A 20713-nucleotide genomic window follows, 5' to 3' on the forward strand; every position below is an offset into this window, starting at 1 on the left:
CCAATCTCCAAAGAATTCTACTGGGAATCACAGCCAACCGGTGCTTTCTTGGAATACAACTTCGATGTCAGGAAAGGACCGATTTCCATCAAATGGATGGCAGGAGCGAAGACGAATATTTGCTACAACGTTCTCGACAGAAACGTGAAGAAAGGACTTGGTGACAAAATAGCGTTTTACTGGTAAGTGTACCGCTCATGCAAAGTGACATGTATTACTGCCTTCAGTGTGCACTTTCAGTTTCGCCGGCACGCAGCAGATCGGGTTTTCGACCAGAATAATAGAGCCACAGTGCCAGTGTTAAAATACAATAATAGAATAATAGTCATCCCACGTTATTACACAGAGGCATGCACGTAATATCGCATGATGAACTTTGACTAATATATTAACGTTTACTGGTAAAACAATGTCTGGAGCAACACGATCTATCTCGCAGTTGCACACAAAAAAATATTTTTATGGGATTCACTGATTGGTTCAGGGCAGTTCAATCTGCCTGTGACCCCCTTAAATAATGGGTAGAGTTACCGTTTAGTTGTGCCGAAGAGGACGATATATATATATATATATATATATATATATATATATATAAAAGTTTCACAGATGCTGGGTGATTATTTTGAAAAGCAAATTTATTAACAGTTTCTAGGGAGTACATTGAATATTAAAATTGTTTTTGTCTCCTTTAATCTTCAACTCAGTGAATCAATGAATTATTGAATAGGAATAGTATTGACAGCAAAAACAAAATATTTTATTTGAGAGTGTTTTTTTGTTTGGTTTTCTTGTTGTTTTTACATCTTTCTGATACTTGAGACATCCAGAATTCAAATATAACTATTTTTAAAATGCTGATTGATCATTGTCTTCAGTAAGAAGTTAATGTGAATACTGATGTAGAATAGTTTTGTATTGCAATATGTAGCATTTAAATAAAACTATAGATCTACATAACATGTAAGGATAACCACAGAGTTTTAAGCCGCAAAGTCGATAGTTTGATTTATACCAATCTTCACCAATCTTCAAAAAAAACCCCAAAAAACAAACAAACCCATAAATGAAGAGGTATTCATGGCTGTTAAGCATAAAAATGTCAGTTAACTGATATTTGACAGCCAGCAGCTATTTTTCAGCTTTAATCTTTTATACTATAAATTTGTCTGACAGTATCAGCCTCTTGGTATTCATAATGATAATCTACATTTTGATCTGTCTGTCTCACTGTTATCTGTATGTTTGTTGATAGTATAGAATATCAAACTTTTTGTTTCTTTATATATGTATGGAAAAGTTTATAATCTAAAGTGTAATCATTGAGTTGATAGATCTTGAAACACAAATTATTGAAGAATACTGGGAGTCGTGAAAAAGAAAATAGTATGAATCATAATGTGTGTGTGTGTATGTCTGTTACAGGGAAGGCAATGACCCAGGTGACCAATGCCAGATCACTTATTCAGAACTTCTGGAGAAAGTATGCAAGTTTGCCAACGTCCTGAAGAGCTTAGGTCAGTCCTAATCTCACACAATATTGTGTCATCTCTTTTCTGTAGCTGTGCAAGCCTTTAGAATGTGTCACATGTGACACTGATTTGGAGATGTGGAGCCTGAAGGGTTTAAGAAAGTGCATACAGACCAAAGGCATGGTCATTCACACATTTTATACACATAGAGCCCCACCCCCTTTCTCTCTCTCTCTCTCTCTCTTGCATTCTCTCTCTCTCTCTAGATTAAGCATCAGCACTTTGGGACTCCGCAAATGCGAACACCATGAAGCCATTACAGAATCTTTATAAACGGGGCTCAACCTGGTCCTCCTTAAAAAGACTTCCCTTTCAGACTCAAACTATAAACAAGCGAATATTCTCCCACTAATCCGTAGATTAGGGTACAATAAAGGAATCATGATACAAAAGATTATGACAGGTAATGCACCACCAACATTAATAGACAGATTTTCTGTAAATTCATCAAGAAACCCCCCAAAGTCCATATCCCAATTCCAAGAATTGACTTGTTCAAATCCAGTCTGGTCCACTCAGGTGCCACCCTATGGAACTCACTCACAGAAACAATTAAACAAGACCATTGCCCAACCACCTTGGAAAAACATTGCCTGTCCCACCTTATGCCATAATGTGTAATGTAAATCCTTCATTTTAACGATACTGTTTTGTCAGATTTGTATGGTTGACTGAGAACCTCCCTCACCCACCATCCCCCACTCTGGTCTGTAGTGCGGTGTGTGTTGTGTGTGTTTGTTTCTTTCATTTTGTTTATTTTTTCCCATGCATTTTGCTAACATCATGCTTGTAGTTGTACCTGTTTGCCATGTGTGTATGTGTCACTGTGTGTGTTTGTTTTTTTTGTGTTTTTTTGTGTGTGTGTGTGTGTGTGTTTTTGTGGGGTTTTTTGGTTTGTTTTGTTTTTGTTGTTTTTTTCTCCTCTGTTATGTATCTCTGCTAACACCATACTTTCATGCTTTTATTTTATTTAGTATTGTGTAGTGTAGACCCTATTCAGGGCGGGGACTGGATGTAAAAAAGCACACCAGTGCTTATCTATTATCCTCAGAATAAAGAATAAAGAATTTGTCTTCTGTCTCTCTCTCTCTCTCTCTCTCTCTCTCTCTCTCTCTCTCTCTCTCTCTCTCTCTCTCTCTATTTATCTATCTCTCTCTCATTCTTTTCTGAGTCCTGTCTTAGTGTTTCATCCATGTTATTGTTCATTCTTTCCTTATCTACTGTGTGTCAGTGTATAATTTTACACTTAACTTTTTGGGCAGCTATACTTTTTTAGGATGTGGTTATTCTGCATATTTTGATATGTGTTTCTGTAACCCACTGAATGCGTAATGATATGTGAATTACCAGAGTGTTTTGATTAGAATTATAACATTTTTGACAGTCTGTTTGGTCTTTTACTAGGTTTTAGGCATATTTTGACACAAATGATATTAATGCACATGTGCACATTGACATAGAAGTAGAACATAGATTTAGAAAAACTCCAACACGAAGTAACCCACAAGGCAGAAGGGTGATATAGGTTGTGGATCTCATCGATGCATGAGATGAAAGTTCAACACTCTGAGTGCCTGGAACTTTCTGACTATGATGCCTGTATGTTTTATTTTTTTTAATGTTGAAACTGATATATCTCTGTGTCAGAAATATCTGGGATTAGAACTTCTACAAGTCGGTCAGCTTTTCCTTGGAAGAGCACGTGATCCGCATGAAGTGCCACCCACTTGTGCTTGCAGATTTGCATCTGGGCTTCTTTTTCTTCTTCTTTTTATTTTATTTTATTTTTTTTTTTTTTTTTTATCTTTCAGAATGTGTAGTAAAGTATAGCTCTTTTATTGCTGTAGTTGCTTTTCAAGCAAAAAGCACATGCTTTAAAATGAGATCCTATTGTTTCATCTGTTAAAAGTACTAATGTTAAAAACACTGATCAAGTTCTGTTGAAATTAATGGGAGAAGGAAAGTGTGGAAGAGGAAAATTCCTGCCAAAATTCCATGACAATTATTTGAACCTGTGACTTATTGCATCCTTAGTAAATCTCTGCTTTTGGCTTTTCTGTCACAGTGAGCTCCGTTACTCATTGTGTCCATCTCTCATGAATTTACAATGACTTCCTCTGTGGACAGCTTGAAGTTAAGGGCACAATACCAGCGTCGGTGTAGTTGTTAACCTCCAAACTTGGTAGAGTTCATGACATTGGTAAAATTAACAGTGTTCAAAATAGAGCATGAACACCACACGTCATTCAGGTTTGTCCACATCTCACAAAAACCTTGCTGAATTATAGAGGCATCATAGAGTATATAAACCAAGATGCGGGTGTAAAAGTGTGAGCAAAATTGATAAGAATAGTAAGTTCTTCAACAATTAGAGTTGACTATGAAACGTTTTAAGATACTGTCAGTTCTTGTGGCAGTTCTTCAGCTGTTGAAATTGGATTTGAGGGCTTTGATTTACAGCTGGAGATACTGTATAAGGGTGATAAATAGATAGGCTTGTTGTATGTCTTATGAATCAGTTGAGGAATCGAGTTCTCATTATCAGCTCACTGTTGCAGGGGTTGGAGAGAAGGACAGGGTGGCCATCTATATGCCCATGATTTTAGAGTTGGTTGTTGCCATGCTAGCCTGTGCACGAATTGGGGCCATCCACTCCATAGTGGTAAGTGAGAATTTAATTTTAAAGCTTTTTTTGTTTTTGTTTTGTTTTGCTTTTTGTTACTTAAATGTGTGCAATCTTGATTGCTGCACTTCACGTGTACATACCTTCATGAATTTTTAGTGAAAAACTTTGATATGATTGAGTATGAATCTTGTATTGGTTATAAAACTAAAAGTAATGGAAAGGTTTCAGAGTAAAACAAAACAAAACAAAGAGTAACATGCTTTGATGATAAGCCTTTACAGTTTGAGACCAAAAAGATAGATAACCTATGAATTACAATTGAGATTATTTTTTGGTCATATCATGAAATCATGGACTTTGACTCTTGGGTGAGAGTTCTGTTTTAACTTGTTTTTGAAAAGTACTAATTTGCAATCTGATTTATATTTGTGTTGGTCTTGTTGGTAATGATTTCTTTTTTGCTGTATCACAATATTGTTGTGCAGCCATTTGTTTATATCTTGAGATATCATAGAATCTTGTAAACTTGTGACTGTACTGTTAACAATAAAAATGGAGAGAAAAAAAAAGCTTTGCACAGTAAGTGGTCACTAGTGGAGTAGATTGCAGATGTTGCACAGTGGTTGGCATTTAACATAATTGCTGTTTGAACACATTGCTTGACAGTGAAGTGTATTGAAATTTGTTGTCATGGTAGTGTTTCTCCTTTTATTGATCTTTTCTGTTTATCAGTTGGAACTCTCTTGTTCTCTCTTTGGCCATCTCTCTCTCTCTCTCTCTCTCTCTCTCTCTGCCAGTTTGTTAATACCTCTCTTTCTGGCTGTCTCTGTCTCTCTCTCTCTCTCTCTCTCTCTCTCTCTCTCTCTCTCTCTCTCTCTCTCTCTCTCTCCTAACTTCTCTCATCTTATTCAGTTTTTGTATGCCTCTCTCCCTCCCCCCCCCCTCTCTCTCTCTCTGAAATTAGACAGTCTATTCATCTTCATGTATTATGGTATCACACACCTCCACCTGATATTAACATTTTTAGCATACAAAAAGTCAGTTCTAAATGATATACTTTTAAAAAAGGATGAAAGAATAAGATCTAATCATGAGACTTGCATTTTTGGTGTACTTGATGTGAACAGTACCTTAAACTAATACTTTGGTGCAAAAACTATAAAGATAAATAAGGCAAAGAAGGCAGAGGGTTGGAACTAGCATTACTACTGCTTCTGCTTTGGGAAAAAAAGAACTTTTCTTTTAGATTAGATTAGATTTATATATATATATATATATATATATATATATATATATATAAAGCCTTGACAATATTAAATTATTCATTCTGGCAAAATTAAGTTTGTTGAAATTTGTTGTGTTTGCTTGAATTTGTTCATTACTGCTGCAATCAAGATGCAGACCTAACTAATGACAAATTATGTATATGGTTCAGTTCTTTCTTTGTTTTTCAGAAAATCACAACATGCATACAATTAAAATCACAGATTTAGAATTGTGCATAACGGTACAAAGACCTTATTTTTTTCGCACTCTGCACTTCTGGAGTTGAAGTACCGGGTTTCGTGACAAAGGTTTTTGAGAGCCATTGGGTCCATTGTAGAGGTTGGCAGTGACTGGTTACAGACAGCATGGTATTGGCAGGGAAATTGGCCCTCTGTGAAAAATGGCCCAATTATCCATTGATTTTATACAGGATGCTGGGAAAGGGGGGGGGGGGGGGCAGGGGAGGGGGTAAGTGGCTTGGGGACCTGGGGGGGGAGGGATGCCTGCAGGAGACCATTATGTCTGGAAGCAGAACCAGTCCTGTGATTTACACTGGTTGGCAGCGGCTAGAATTACTGGGAATTTATGTTTAGCTGTGTGCAGCAGACAAGCATTGCCTTCTTTTTCTTTTCTTTTCTTTTTTTTTTAATGACATTATAGTGTTATACACCTTCAGTATTACATGTATACAAACTACTTAGAAAATAAAAGGGATTAGTTTAAAATCATTTTTTCATTTCTGAAAGTAAGGTCTATATAGATACTGATTCCAGTTTGATGATAGAATTATACTGACAAAAATCCATGATTCCAGTTTGATGATAGAATTATACTGACAAAAATCCATGATGATGATAAATATATCAGTTTTAAAGGTGAAAAATTATACCGAAGCTGGTTTTTTTTTTAGGCTTCTTCTGCAATGAAGACATCTGGGCTTGGATGTATTATTCACCCTATATACATATATATAGAGAGAGTAACAGCAATGACAATCTGAAAATAACGCTACCATCATATTCATAATCTGTAAATTTGTGTATGTCATCCTCTTGTCCCTGTTCTTGTCACTGTGTGTCAGGTGAATGATGATTGATGTCAGGTTTCAGTCGCTTGCAAATTGTGCTGGTGTGACGTGTTGGGCATGAATAAAACCACAATGATAATAATAAATAATGCCACAAAAATGTGTCACAACCTGTTAGCCAGTTGCATGCTCTGGGTGTGATACGCTGGACAAAGAGATGTATTGGGATGGGAAGTGGTGCTTCCTGTGTGATTCGATGGCACGTGCCACCTGTAGGCATCATATTTTGTTGTGCTGTATCAGTGTATCATATTTGTTTGATGATGCATTAATTGGGATAAACTTATTGTTGAAATTAGCAGTTATATTTCTGGAATAGTGTTGTTGGATAAGTTCTTTGTTCACATCTGCTTATTCAAAACATATCAACATAATTTTTGCATACATTCAGTTATGATATGATTTACACATGTATACAGCCTGTACAGTTGGTTTAAAAAAAAACAAAAAAAACTACAGATTTTAGACATGATGTGGTGTGAATGGGCCTCATTCCCATTTATAGATGGCTGAACACCCCCGAAAGTGGAGTATGGCTGCCTACATGCCAGGGTAAAAACGGGCCAACATGAAAAAGCCCACTTGTGTACGTATACAAGTGAACGTGGGAGTTGCAGCCCACTAACAAAGAAGAAGATGATGATGGCTGAGTGATAGACTTTAATTTTTCAACAGTGTCATTTTTTTTCACCCTTGCACTCTTTCTTTTCCTCATCTAAAACTATTTCTTCATGTTATGGGAAGAAACAAGTTATTGAGTGACAAAAATAATTTTGTAATTTCGTAATAAAGACATGAAAATGTGCTTTGTTGTACTTTTGTTTTTCTTTTTGTTGTACAGCAGCTACTTTTACTTCTCTTTATAGTTATACAAGTACTGAGAAATCTGAGTCAGTTCTTGATTTTTTTCTTGCTGAAAACTGCTTTAGACTTATAATATCTGCTTTGTTCATTGTTTTCTCACCTCATGGCAGTTTGGAGGCTTCTCATCCACTTCAGTGGCGGAGCGTATAACTGGTTCAAAAGCTCAAGTCATTGTGTCAGCAGGTGTGACTTAGATGTTGAACAGTCTGTGCCAAGTATTTTTTTTTTTATGATAGCTTACTTTTCAGCTTTGTATACATTTCTTGGAATGCAGTCTTGAGCTGAGCATAGTGATTAGTTGGTTTGTGTATTTGAAACAAATAGAGTATGCACAACAAAAATTTCTGACCAGACCACAGCTTCTCACATTGTCTTTTGGTGCTAACCAGAAAACATATCATATATGCTATATAGAAAAGAAAATAGAAGCACATTTTGAAAAAAGTGCTATCACTGTCTACTTAGCTGCTAGCATGAGACAAAAGTATAACATCAAAATCATTCATCATTTTCGTTGAAGATGCTAATGGTCACGCTGAGAAATACCAGCCAAAGAAAGAAAACACTTGAAATAACACCCTTGAAGATGAAAGACAGCAACAGGTCAAGAAAGGAAGAACATTTGCAGTGAATGATCCTCTCTAAAGCCTCTTTCCAGTTGATGAAATTTGACAAAGAGTTATTCCACGTTGTCAAAGAGCGGCCAGCCTTGTAACTTAAACAGAGAGACTCAGCGTTCTGAAAAACAACTCTGCATAACAGACCAGTGTTCAGGACACAGTTTAGTGCATGTACGATTGTATCCTTTATTTGTGGAATCATATTCTGAACCATGGGTTGTTATGCTGAGTTGTCAGCTTGCCCCAGACTGCATTCCAGTGGCAATGTTTATGTTTGCTCACTTCCACATTGTCATATCAGTGATGAAACACACTTTCTCTCTCTCTCTCTAGATATATATATGCCCTTATGATGGTTTTTTTTTCTGTTTTCCCCAAACTTCATTTGGTTTCATTATGTATTACTAGACTGTACCACAACAAACCAAAACAGAGTTCCTTATTTTGTCATATTGTTTTGTTTGTTTTTTTCCTTCATTGATGTAGTAGATACCATTGTAATAGAGTAGATGTTTGAAAGTGTTTAGAATTAGACATCTTGGTCTTGACAGAGAAGTGTTTATAAAAAGATATCTTGCTTTTGACAGAGACATATGGGCATATACATATATGCACACACACACACACACACACACACACACACACACACACACACACACACACACACACACACACACACACACACACACACACACACACACACACACACACACAGCCTTATTCTTTGAAGAAAATTGGTGAAATGAAATTTAAGTGAGGCAGCATTCAAGGAAAACAAGTGAGACATTCAAGCATTGATCTGACTTCATAAACATTTTAACCATGTTCAAAGAGTTGCTTAAGTTAAAAGGTAGTTTTCAAGCCATATTCTGATTGTGTCAAACTTGATGACAGTTTTCCAATCTTTAACAGCATCATTGAAAGAAGCATTTTCTATTTTTTCATCTTACAGAGCAGCATAGCATATGAAATATTTCAGCCGCTTTGAAAAATGCTCACTTACAAAAGAACTGCAAACATTTTCTGATTTCTTCAATCTGTAATCTTTTCAGATGTTTCCTTTAACCTTTGTTTTTCTTTTTAACTGTTCATTTATTTAGTTTTGCCCATTTTTCAAAGCAAACTCGAGAACAAGAAGCATGTCAACATTCGGAAATGATGTTGTAGTGTGTAGTTTATGATTAGAAGCGTTAATAAAAAGATAAGAAGAAAAAAGAAAGTTTCTGAGTCACCAGTTCTCCAGGTTTAGGATTGGTGTGATTCTACAATGTGACTGATTTTTTCTCTCTCTCAAATGGATCTGAATATGATGCTCCCTTTTTAAAATTTTTTTAATTTATTTATTTATTTATTTATTTTTTATTGTGCAGTCGTTTCATATCCACTGAAAAACAGACTTACTGACACACCACATTGAAACACAGTCACGCATGTATGCACAGTCACAAACAAGGATAGTACTGCTTGCTGTCACATTAATTTATTATTTGGAGAAAAAAAATTACCAGGACCTTGGCTCTGCAAATGCATCTAACAACCTAAATACTGGGGCCGCTGCTACATGTACTGGGCATTGTTTTTGCAGGTAGGCCTGTCTAATCTTGAGGTTTGAGCATGCATGTCATGTTTGGATCAAGCATTGTCACACACGGACATGAGTCTCTCTCTTGTACTTATTGGTCCTTCACTAACAAGTATAACTGGAGAAAATAAAAAAGATGGAACAGTTTTTGTACAGTATGAAAAAAAGCTGTATTTGTCAGAGCTTACTGAATGGTGTTCCCTTTTCATAGCATTCTTTGTGTGGCATAGTTATTTGCAGGGTGAGTTTACAAAGGTGTGTGTATGCATGTGTGTGATTGGGGGGGGGGGGGGATGAGGGGGTGGTTCTCTAATAGTCAGCCTCAAGTAGCAGTTCATATACATGTGCATCATCAGTACAGTTCTGTAGCACAACAGTAAGTTTTCAAGCTGGGGTTAGGAATGTTGGTGAGCTTTAAATGACTGTGGACCACTTCTTATTGTTTAGTCCAAAGCTTGTGCATGATCGTGCAGGCACACAATATACAGACCCATGTAAATATACACACACTTCTAGATAAGAAATGTTTCAAATTGTCAGTATGTAAAGTCTTAGAAGGAGCCACAGATATCCTCAGTTTTCTATAAAATTAAATGAAGAATGGCATGAACTATTCTGCTGGTTTCAGAACATTTCTCAGGAAAATATACAAATTGTTGTCAGTCTTTATCCATATCATATGCCAGTTGATATCTTGTCATTCACCACATGCCATTGTTTACAAAGAAGACTAAATGAATATAGAATTATTTTCATGGGAAAGGTATCAATGTTTCTTGTGTCTATGGAATTGATAATTACACTTGTTCTTGTGAAATTCTTCTGGTTCCAGACCATTAAGAATTTTGAAACCTGTTCAGGAAGTTATTACGTTAAGTTTTTGAACATACATATCTCTGGTCATCTGAATTCCAAGTATCATAAAGTCATGTTATGCTGACATCTTAAGATTTAATTCTGTGATGGGTTTCTCTTCATCTCTTGTTGAGTGAAACAATAATAAGAAATAGGCTTATTGAACAAACAAAAGTCTCAGAAGACTTAAGACGTTAAGTAACCTCTGGTCATAAAAGTTTCATGAATGATTCAAATGACATGTTGTATTGACTAAGTGTAAACTCGTGTGTGTGTGTCTACCTTCCTAACATTTGACTGTTATGTTTGAAAACCAGGGAAACTATCTGATAAGGTTTGCAGTTTGCTCTTCCACATACACCAGTACAGTCACCACAATTCATTAATGAAGTTAAAGTTTTTAACCCTTTGAGCCCTGACCACCGCTTTACCGGTGGTGTGGAGAGGTGGCATAATGCCTGGCCACCGGTTGAGTGGTGCGTAAACACTTGTGTCGTGTTTTGCTATTGGTTGACTTATATTGAAGAGCCAATCAGAAAAACCGTAATATTCTGACGTCAGCGAACGTAGTACCAACATTGCCGCGCCTTTTCACTGTGTTTTGTGCATGTGCTTTGGATAAAAAAGATCGATTTCTACCATGAAGTGTGCAGAGTTTCAACCTGACATGCCTCCTTTGATCAACTGATTCTGCATGCTCAGATTCATTTTCAACATCACTATCTGTAGCAAAATCATCCGATTCGAATTCCACCTCACTATCAGAGTAATCATTGTCATACTCTACTTCCGATAAATCATCAAGCATATCAGTTACTTGCTGCATTGTGTACAGTTGTTTTCTCGCACGTTTTGTCCCTGATTTCTGCCCTGACAGGCCAGGTTGAGACTGCACGCTTCAAGTGTTTACGCACTGCTCAACCGGTGGCTGGGCATTGTGTCATTTTTCTCTGCCACCGGTAAAGCGGTGGTCAGGGCTCAAAGGGTTAAACCAACTGAAGTGCACAGGAGCCAAATGAGTTGCTCAAAGGATGAAAGTTTATAACTGTTTTGATGAGCCAAAAGTCTTGGAATTTCTTCATGTTGCAAATGATATACAAACACATGTTTCCCCACTTTCTTCCGCTTTCTTGTTTGGTCTTTGCTTCTAAGTTCTATATATAGAGGTTATTGTTATATTGATTTGGAGTTATGTGTCCTGTTTCACTACCTAAAAGTGGGAAAATACACAGTAAAACCCTCAAACATATTAATGTCTGGTAACTAGATTAGTACAGTAGTAGATAGGAATGTATGTGATTCCTTCCAGAATCTTATTGATGTACATTACTTGTATTACTTCAGCTTTGGGTCATCCTTGAAGAAGACAGACATTTCCCCTTCCATTCCCCATCCTCCAATCCACCCCACTTCTCCCCTGAAATCTGATAGAACTGGACTGAACTACACAATGTCAGCCAAACAAGAAACAAGTTTAGATAGTAATTATTTACAGTGCAGCATAATACTAATAGTGTTTGATAGGCATTACAAGTAATTATTTACAGTGCAGCATAATAGTGTTTGATAGGCATTACACATACAGTAGTTGAGGACAAGTTTTGTTGTTTTTTTTTCTTTTGGTGTTTTGTGTATGTGGGTGTTGCATGACAATTTTGTGTCACATTTATTTGATGAGGGATATTGTATCTTTGTGTTTCTAGTTTGCTGGATTCTCCTCGATGTCCCTGGCGGAGCGAATTCTAGATGCCCAGTGTTGTGCTGTTATTACATCAGGTTGTTTGGACATTTCTTTTTTTGTGTGTGTATGTGTATCTGTGCTTGGTTTTGTTTAGTTTTGTTTTTTTGCCTAGAGCTACAAGTCAGGAAAACTAAAGAAGTTTTGAGTGTGTTTGTGTGTGTGCATGTGTGTCTAAATATGTACGCCTGTTCTTGACCAGCAAGGGCTTTTTTTTTTCATTTTGTTTTTTTTCTGCTTTTCTCAACTGCTGGACCTTTTTCTTTTTTTTTCTTTTTCTTTTTTGTTTTTGTTTTGTTTTTGTAATACATTTTTTTAGCTTGGGGTGACGTTATGTTAATATCGAAATGTTTTTTTGTTTTTTTTTGTTTTGTTTTTTTAAGGAAACTGTCATCTCATTCAAACATTGTGCAAAACCCATTTCATTTTGTTTATTTATAAGGAGTACAATTACTTCTTCCACTCCCTCCTCCTGTGCAATTTTTGTTTTAGATTTTAAGGAAATGGCTTCAGGGTTACGTATCCAAATGAAACGTACCATGAATATCAGCTTGTTTCCATTCATGTGATATTGAATCTGTGAGTGTAGCCTAGACTTGACCAGGTATCTGGTACCCAGTAGGTGTACACATGTCTCAGAACTTGCTGAATGATCTTTTGAAGGCTTAACGTGATGATTGATATTAATGAGATTGATTGGGTGTGACCTTTTTGTTTGGCCAGCTTCATTGATGGGTCTTTTTGAAAGGTGGAAATGAGTGAGGCAAAATTGCAGGCAGGAGTTTGTGGCTGCTTTTTTTTTTCTTTTTTTTTTTTTTTTTTTTTCTTTTTTTTAATGCATTAGACTTGACTACCTTGGTGTTTTATTTATTCCAAGAATTGTCATTGGTGTGAAATGATTGTCGGTGTTTGACTGTAATTTGTGTAAATATTATGTTTGTATATAATTACATTGTGCTTTGTGGTGGTGTTATTCCAGTCATGCATGTTCCTTGTTTGTGATTTGCTCAACCATTGCCATCCAGTGTTGATGTGTTTCTCACCTCTGAACCGTTACAGACTTACGTCATGTTTTTATATGTCGCTTTTTCATTTTCTTTTTTTTTTTTATTCATGAGTGTGTGTGTGTGTGTGTGTGTGTGTGTGTGTGTGTGTTTTAAGGTCCTGGCATTACATCATGCTTTGTTTTCATTTATTTGTTTGTGAGGTTATTGTTTTCTTTAAATTGTTTGTAATGCTGTTGCTTTACGGTTGTTGTTTTTTGGTTGTTGTTTTTTGTTTTGTTTTTTTGTTGTTCTTGTTGTTGTTTGTTTTTATTTATATATCTATCTGTGTGTGTAATTCTTATTTATTTTATTTTATCATTAATGTTATTGTTTTATCTTTTTTTTTCCTTTTCTTTAAATTCTATTTTGTTTTATCACAAAACAAAATTGAAATTAATTTCCATTTATCCATATCTTGAATAACCATTGTAAAGAAGAAAAAACAGAATCCCCAATATATTTTCATATTGGAACAGATATTAATTGATAATTCAGTGGGAATGTATATAGTGAGAAGTTCTGTCTTTCATATTCACACTCAAGTTTTTAACAAACCACCAGCGTCACGGGTAACAACTAACATTGCAGAAAGTACACATATTGTACAATGCTTGTCACTTTCAAAACAAGGTTGTGTCTAACTTGGCCAAAGAAACCTTGTTTTTTGTTTAAATGATATATTCTCTCTCTCTCTCTCTCTCTCTCTCTCTCTCTCTCTCTCTCTCTCTCTCTCTCTCTCTCTCTCTCAGGTGCATATGTTTCTCTATTTTGTTTTGTGCATGTCCGTATGTACTTGTGTCTGTTTCCTTAAATAGATGGTGATTTATGACCGAATCACTGGTGTGAAAAATGAGTACATTTCTTTTATTTGACTTATAATGTATTCATATATTACTTTGTTTTACTGAAACAAGAGAACGATTCAGGCATCTGTGTGTGCATTCATATGACTTTCTGTATTTTTCTTGAAGAAAACTTAGGGATTTCACATGATTATTAGGTTAATTTAGTCATTTAGATTTTAAAAGTGAAATATCTGCTTTATAGAGCCCTGAGGATGATCAGTTTTAAAAAGCGTTTGGTTTTGAATAACCTCATCGAAATTTAGATTTTAAACATTACTTGGTCTTCTGGGACATAATGAATAATGATGTGCATATTTTCCACAGATGGTGTATGGCGTGGTAAAAAGCTGCTGAATCTGAAATCCATTGTGGACAAAGCTCTGGATCTCTGTGCAGAAAGGTATCTCACCGTTTCATTCTTTCTTCCCTCAGTTTTAGTGACGAGCAAAATGGAAACTGGAATATGTCAAAAGAACCATTTTGTTCCTGTAATAGATGTTACACCCTCTCCTTTCCACTTTAAGCCTTCTCCTTACCAAGCAACTCATTTCTTGGGAATGCAGAAGGCTCAAGATCATTCTTTGAAGAATAGTCCTCGGGCCTCGGTCGTGAATGTTTGTTTACCAGTGGAAAGAAAAATAACAGCAACAAGCTTCTGTTTGAGCTCAAAGCGGCTCACGAGTGATTTAAAAAAGCTGCTTTTCTTTAAGCGTGTCACTTCCAGTCCTTGACATTCGCCTGTCAAAGGCTTTGAGAGGGACAGGGATTTGTCAGGGAAGGGACTTGCAAGGAAATCCCCTCCACCCCTGCCCTCCACTTCACAGACCCCCTCCCCCCCTGACTTGTAATAGCGGCAGACAGGCATTGAGGAAGTGGTTTGTGTGTTTAACCCATTCCTTGCCAACCTGCCCTGACTGGCTGCATGCTTAGTGGCCGCATGCCTGTCTAATGCACAGTGGGAACCTAGGGTGCCCAGACACTGAGTTTCTGTGTTTGGGGTCAACCTTCTCCCCCATCTCACATTAAATTTTGTTATTTCAGTAAGCTGTGTATATTTTTCGTTCATCTTGCAGAGCAAGACAAAACAAATGTGTAGAGCGGCAGGTTCCAGATGGTTTAATGTTCATCAGTCGTCAGACTCCTAACAATAACATTTTCATTGATGACACCCAGACTGTGTTCAAGTGCATTACCATTTTGCTTGGGTTCTGAATAATACAACATAGTAATTTTTTTTGTTTTGAGTGGATATGACATGCACACACATGCACACTTTTTATCAGCATAAGATACGAACTGGGCAAGATCCTGCATGGGCATTACATCAGTACATTGAATTAAATCACTGAATACAGAGAGACAGAGACAGACAGGTAGAGGAGAGAGAGAAACAAACAACAGGCAGAGAAAGAGAATACATGTCTATAATTTTTTTGTTGTGAAATGTTTGTGAAACGAAGAAAGGGAAAAAAAGATTCATTTGAGGAGAAATTTAATTTGCAGCGGATTAAAGACATATTATTTTATTTGATTAACAGTGCAAAGACAGGTCATGCACACAAATCTTTATAATGATGAAAAATAGGATTCAAAATAGGACTATAGACTTGACATATTTTAAAAAAAAAATTGTTTGTTCTCAAAAATCACTCTTGATCATCACACCACATGGAATAAGTGTTATTACCCATTAACCCTTTCGGTGCAAGGAAAATAAGATTTAAGTGAAATCTATTTGCCAGAGTTTTTTCACAAAAAACAGGGTATAAATTTTCAAAAAATTTTGTGCTCTTTGTTATTGGAGAAAGACCCATAAAAGTATACATTTTCTGAAAGGTAAATGAATAAACAATGCAAAACACATAATGTTTTCCCATTTTATATATATTTTAGTGACATGCTGTTGTTTTGAAATCAGTGTTTTGTTTTTTGTCACATTTTCAACTTGTTCATTACAAACATTAGTCAGGCAATTTGCACTAAAATATCATATTTTCTGGACAAATGGATATCTGCACACACAAAATCATACTAGAACAACCACAATAAAATAAGATTGAAAAAGAGATAGATACACAATGCATTGTGACTTCTCCAAGTGATAATATGGATGTGAGGCCACACGCCCTCAGTCTTCACCCCCTTCCTCTTCACCCCTCTCTCAGGGTCACTTCACTTATCCAGTTCTCATCAGACTGCGTTGGCTGAGTGCCAAGAAAATTGCTCACACTGTGTCCTGCTAATAATTTGGTTAGTGTCTGTCGTCTGCTATGCCTATGCAGCCGGCATCAGTCACTGGTAGTTGTATCTTGGCCACTGTCTTGATTGCTCCCTTTATTTTCTATCAGATCGTCCTATAAATGTTCATCACTGTCTTCTCCTTCGAATTTATGCTTCAATTCTTTCTGAGCATCTGCTAAGGAAAGCAATCTTGGTTGATTTAGTTTGCCACGATCGCATGTCTTGAGCACAGCGTCAGCCCGACATTTTGTTGAGCGAGCGTGGAGAGGAGCCAGGCAAACACTGCAGCCAGTAACCCAACCAAAACGTTCAAATAAAGGACTGCCTCATGACGTTGATGGTGCTTCTAGCTATGAATAGAATCTAGAAAGATTCCCCAAGCTAAAGCTACCAGCATTTTTGTCAACGAACTGAATGCAAAGCAAGGAAAAGTCCGAATATTTCAATGAGTTATCTCGTCATTGTGGCAGCGAAGTGTTATAGGCAGCTTAGGGGTTAAGTTTCCCATAGTTCCCATCATCATTGAGTTATATTTCAACAATTAGAACTTTTTTTTTCAGAATTCATTGTCATTTAAGTGTATTTTCCTTCTGCTAAAGAAGCAGTAAAAATCTTTTTTTTTTTAAATTATTTTGGTCTACTAATGTACATGTTTGACAAAGAAACATGGATTCCTGGTTACCAAATAATGAAATATACTTTTTTTTGTCTGTAAGTGTAAGTGGAGAGGGTGTGGAAATAATTACCAAATGGTTGCCTATGTTAATATATTTGTTGAAGGGGTGTGTATATTTGTGATTACAGGTAACGATCATGCAAATTTGTATAAAATATGTAAAAAAAAATTTTTTTAAATTAAGTCTAAAGTCCTGACCACTGGAGTTAATTTCGCCTCATGATGGTGTACTGTGTACCTTTTATATACGTCCCATACTTCTGAACTGTTGATGTCTGTGACACAGGGGCCACACCGTGACCAAAAGCATCGTTGTTCGCCATCTCAGCCCCAAGGATGAGGTGATCGTCGAGGACAACAACAGCTCAGACCAGCAGGGCTCCTATGAGCCGCTGACAGATGATGGGATTGCAAAGAGACCCTGCAGACAGCTCAAGGTGTGTTTGAACTCATTTGAACTTGGTGATGGACTGACCCAACAAGCTTTGTTCTTGGAACTCGGTGATGGACTGACCCAACAAGCTTTGTTCTTGGAACTCGGTGGTAGACTGACCCAGCAAGCTTTGTTCTTGGAACTCATTGGTAGACTGACCCAGCAAGCTTTGTTCTTGGAACTCATTGGTAGACTGACCCAGCAAGCTTTGTTCTTGGAACTCGGTGATAGACTGACCCCAGTGATAGACTGACCCAGCAAGCTTTGTTCTTGGAACTCGGTGGTCGACTGACACCGGTGGTAGACTGACCCAGCAAGCTTTGTTCTTGCAACTCGATGGTAGACTGACCTCAGTGATAGACTGACCCAGCAAGCTTTGTTCACGGAACGCGGTGGTAGACTGACCCAACAAGCTTTGTTCTTGGAACTCGGTGGTAGACTGACCCAGCAAGCTTTGTTCTTTTGTCACCAAAGTGGCTTTTGTTGTTGTGTTTTTTATTGCTGGTGGAACCGGTGCATGAAATATGTGTGATTGGACCCAGGCTTGACATCTTTCTTGGCGTCGGGAAACGTTTTAGAAATAGGGACTGGAATGATGGCATAACAGAGAATTTATGAGAGAATTGGTAAAGTGAGAAGTTGAATGTTGGATTGAGGTGAAAGTGTCTTCAGCCGTAACTTAGCCCAGTGTGGTCAGCTTGGTTATAAGCAAGAATAATGGTGATACCAGTGTGTAGAGTGCTAGCAGCAGAGATGTAAACGGAGTGAATCTTACCCAAAACAACAAAAAATCCTATATAAAAAAAAAAAGAAAAAAAAGAAGTTTGTGATAAACTTACATGAAACAATATCAGAACTTGATGTCTTTTATATGATAAAACATCTGTGCATATCTATATTCTATATCACTCTTAAGCATGAAAGTAAGGTCTTCTAGTATCACCATTACCCAGATGAGCCTGAAGTGAGTGAATGAGTGCGCTGATGTTAATTTGTTGATCTGTATTGGAAGGAGGAGAGGATGATGCAGGGGGGAGAGGGGTGTGGGGGTTGCAAAGAAAAAGTCAATACTTTATTGAAGAACAATACATAATTTAGTGCTGTATGTTACCTGTGTGGTGTTGATCAGTATGTACTTGGTGTGGTCTGTGTGTGGTGGGGGAGGAGAGTGACTGCGAAGACAAAAAAAAAAAAAAAAAGCAATGCTTTATTGTAGAAAAATGGATAATTCAGTGCTGTGTATAACCTCTGTAAAGTGTTGATGGTTTTATGCTGGGTGCAGTTCATGTGGAAGGATGGTCGGGATGTGTGGTGGCATGAGCTGATGACCACAGCTGACACCTCCTGCAACCCTGTGTGGCTGGACGCTGAGGACCCGCTATTCATGCTGTATACCAGGTAAAAAATGTTCACATGCACATTGCACGTATGTGTGTACACTCGCTTGTATGCATACATATTTGAAGTGATTCAGGAATGCACATGTAGATGTGTGTGTGTACGCACTTAGCAACACACTCACCCACACAGCCCCAAACACACACACACACACACACACACACACACACACACACACACACACACACACACATCTATACATCAGTGCCCAGTTAGTGAGTCTTTGCTCCAAAACAGAAATGTGGCCAGGGCTGTGTGTCCTGAATGTCTCAAGCCAGGTTGAGTTATTCTCTGTGTGTGTGGGAGGAGGGGTGGGGAGCAGGAGGTGGTTAAGAAGGGAAGGAGGGGCACATTGTTGCTCATGCAGGATGTATCACATTACTGTAGTGTATCTGATACTGGCAGTGGGTGTGGGTGTGTGTGGGTGGGTGTATGCTAGCAGTTGATAAGATGAAGGGAGACAGATTTAGAAAAGAAAAGAAAAAAGCTCAGAACTCGGGTATTGTGCCTTGACAATCCCTATTTTGCCTTTTGCTGGAGACTTGAGGTGGTGTGGGGTTGGGGGCAGGGGGGCTTTCTCAGCTGCTGTCTCCACACACTATCAGTACCTCTCAGTTCCCTGCAGATATAATAATAGTCCTCACAAGTTCTCCCCCTCTCTCCCTTCCCACCCACCCACCCAAGCTCTCGTTTTGCTCTGGTTACATTTCCTCTTCCTGGTCTACTGCTTTGGCACCAGTTCAGTGCCTTATCTGCTGGCCTCTTTGTCATTTGGAGGGTTTTTTGTTTGTTTGTTGTTGTTTTTTGACTCAGTTGTGAGCACAAAGTATGTATGATCACTTGTTTTATTTTCCATGTGTATACATTTTCATGTGTGTGGTGGGTGGAGGGATGTAACTTTGGTATATTTCTCAGGTGCCACATGTGTACCAACAATCCTGTTTATGATGACATAGTAAGCAGATGAGAGGTTTAAGGTCAAGGTCATCAGTTGGCAAAGTAGAAAAATCATTAGTCTCTGGATCAGGGCTCAGAGTGAAAGATCACAATACGAGGAAAATGTAGAATTGTGGAAAACCATTGATTTTCCATTCAGTTTTTAATCAGACTTAGTACAATGAGTGATTGTAACTAGAACAGAAATGCTTTCAAAAGTTAAGGCAGGGCAGAAAGACATACTGAAGTGTCCTTTACTTTTCCCCCCATGTGTCTCACCATCCTCCTGCTCCTTTCTCCAGCTCTCTCAAGATCCTCACACACACACACACACACACACACACACACAGCACAGCACAGCACAGCACAGCATAACACTCACTCACTCTGTAACTGACCAGTACTGTGAACAAATGTTTTTTTTCTTTGTGGTTATGTAGTGTCCATTTCCTGTTCTTTCCTGTGACCGCTGTTTGTGATTCTGTCATAGATAAAACGCATTTATAGTCTGTCTCTCAGTTTTGTGGTAGTTTGTATGCTTTGTTCAGATCAGCTGTACGTCACCAGTAACACAGAATACAAGGAACACAATTATGGCCTACATAGGCCCCATATCCCTGCCTGATTTGTCAGTCTTGAAAGTTTATTGGCACTGACACCCCTTTCTTTCTGTCTTTTTTTGCTGTTGTTGTCTGAATTTTTGACCAGAACCAAGTTTCTGTATCTCATCTCTCTCCTGTTGTCCTTGCTTTACAAAATAGGCATGAATATGGGGGCTGTTGTTGGAGGGGCTCCACTCTGGGAGGGACGCTCACTTGAGTCTGGCTCCGCAACTAAGCCATTATTGTTGTTAGTAGGGGGCTTAGTAGAAGGTGTCCCAAGTACGTTAAATCAGAACAGGCACCACTGAACACAACTGGTGACTCGGCAGCAGTGCAAGGTCCCTTCTGGTGTGTGGCCTCCTGGCGACC

At 37.7% G+C, this 20713-nt stretch overlaps 1 protein-coding gene across 1 annotated transcript in view; it reads left to right on the forward strand.

Annotated features, from left to right (window-relative positions):
* LOC143295263 (acetyl-coenzyme A synthetase, cytoplasmic-like) overlaps positions 1 to 20713 on the forward strand; it is a 40827-nt gene that overhangs the window by 278 nt on the left and 19836 nt on the right. Inside the window, 7 exon segments of the mRNA XM_076606853.1 lie at positions 1 to 182; positions 1423 to 1514; positions 4088 to 4191; positions 12133 to 12205; positions 14383 to 14458; positions 17262 to 17412; positions 18691 to 18806. The exon segment at positions 1 to 182 is cut by the window's left edge and continues 278 nt beyond it. Of these exon segments, the coding sequence (XP_076462968.1) occupies positions 1 to 182; positions 1423 to 1514; positions 4088 to 4191; positions 12133 to 12205; positions 14383 to 14458; positions 17262 to 17412; positions 18691 to 18806 (794 nt within the window).

This window comes from Babylonia areolata, chromosome 20 (assembly GCF_041734735.1).
Source record: "Babylonia areolata isolate BAREFJ2019XMU chromosome 20, ASM4173473v1, whole genome shotgun sequence".
Lineage (NCBI taxonomy): Eukaryota > Metazoa > Mollusca > Gastropoda > Neogastropoda > Buccinidae > Babylonia > Babylonia areolata.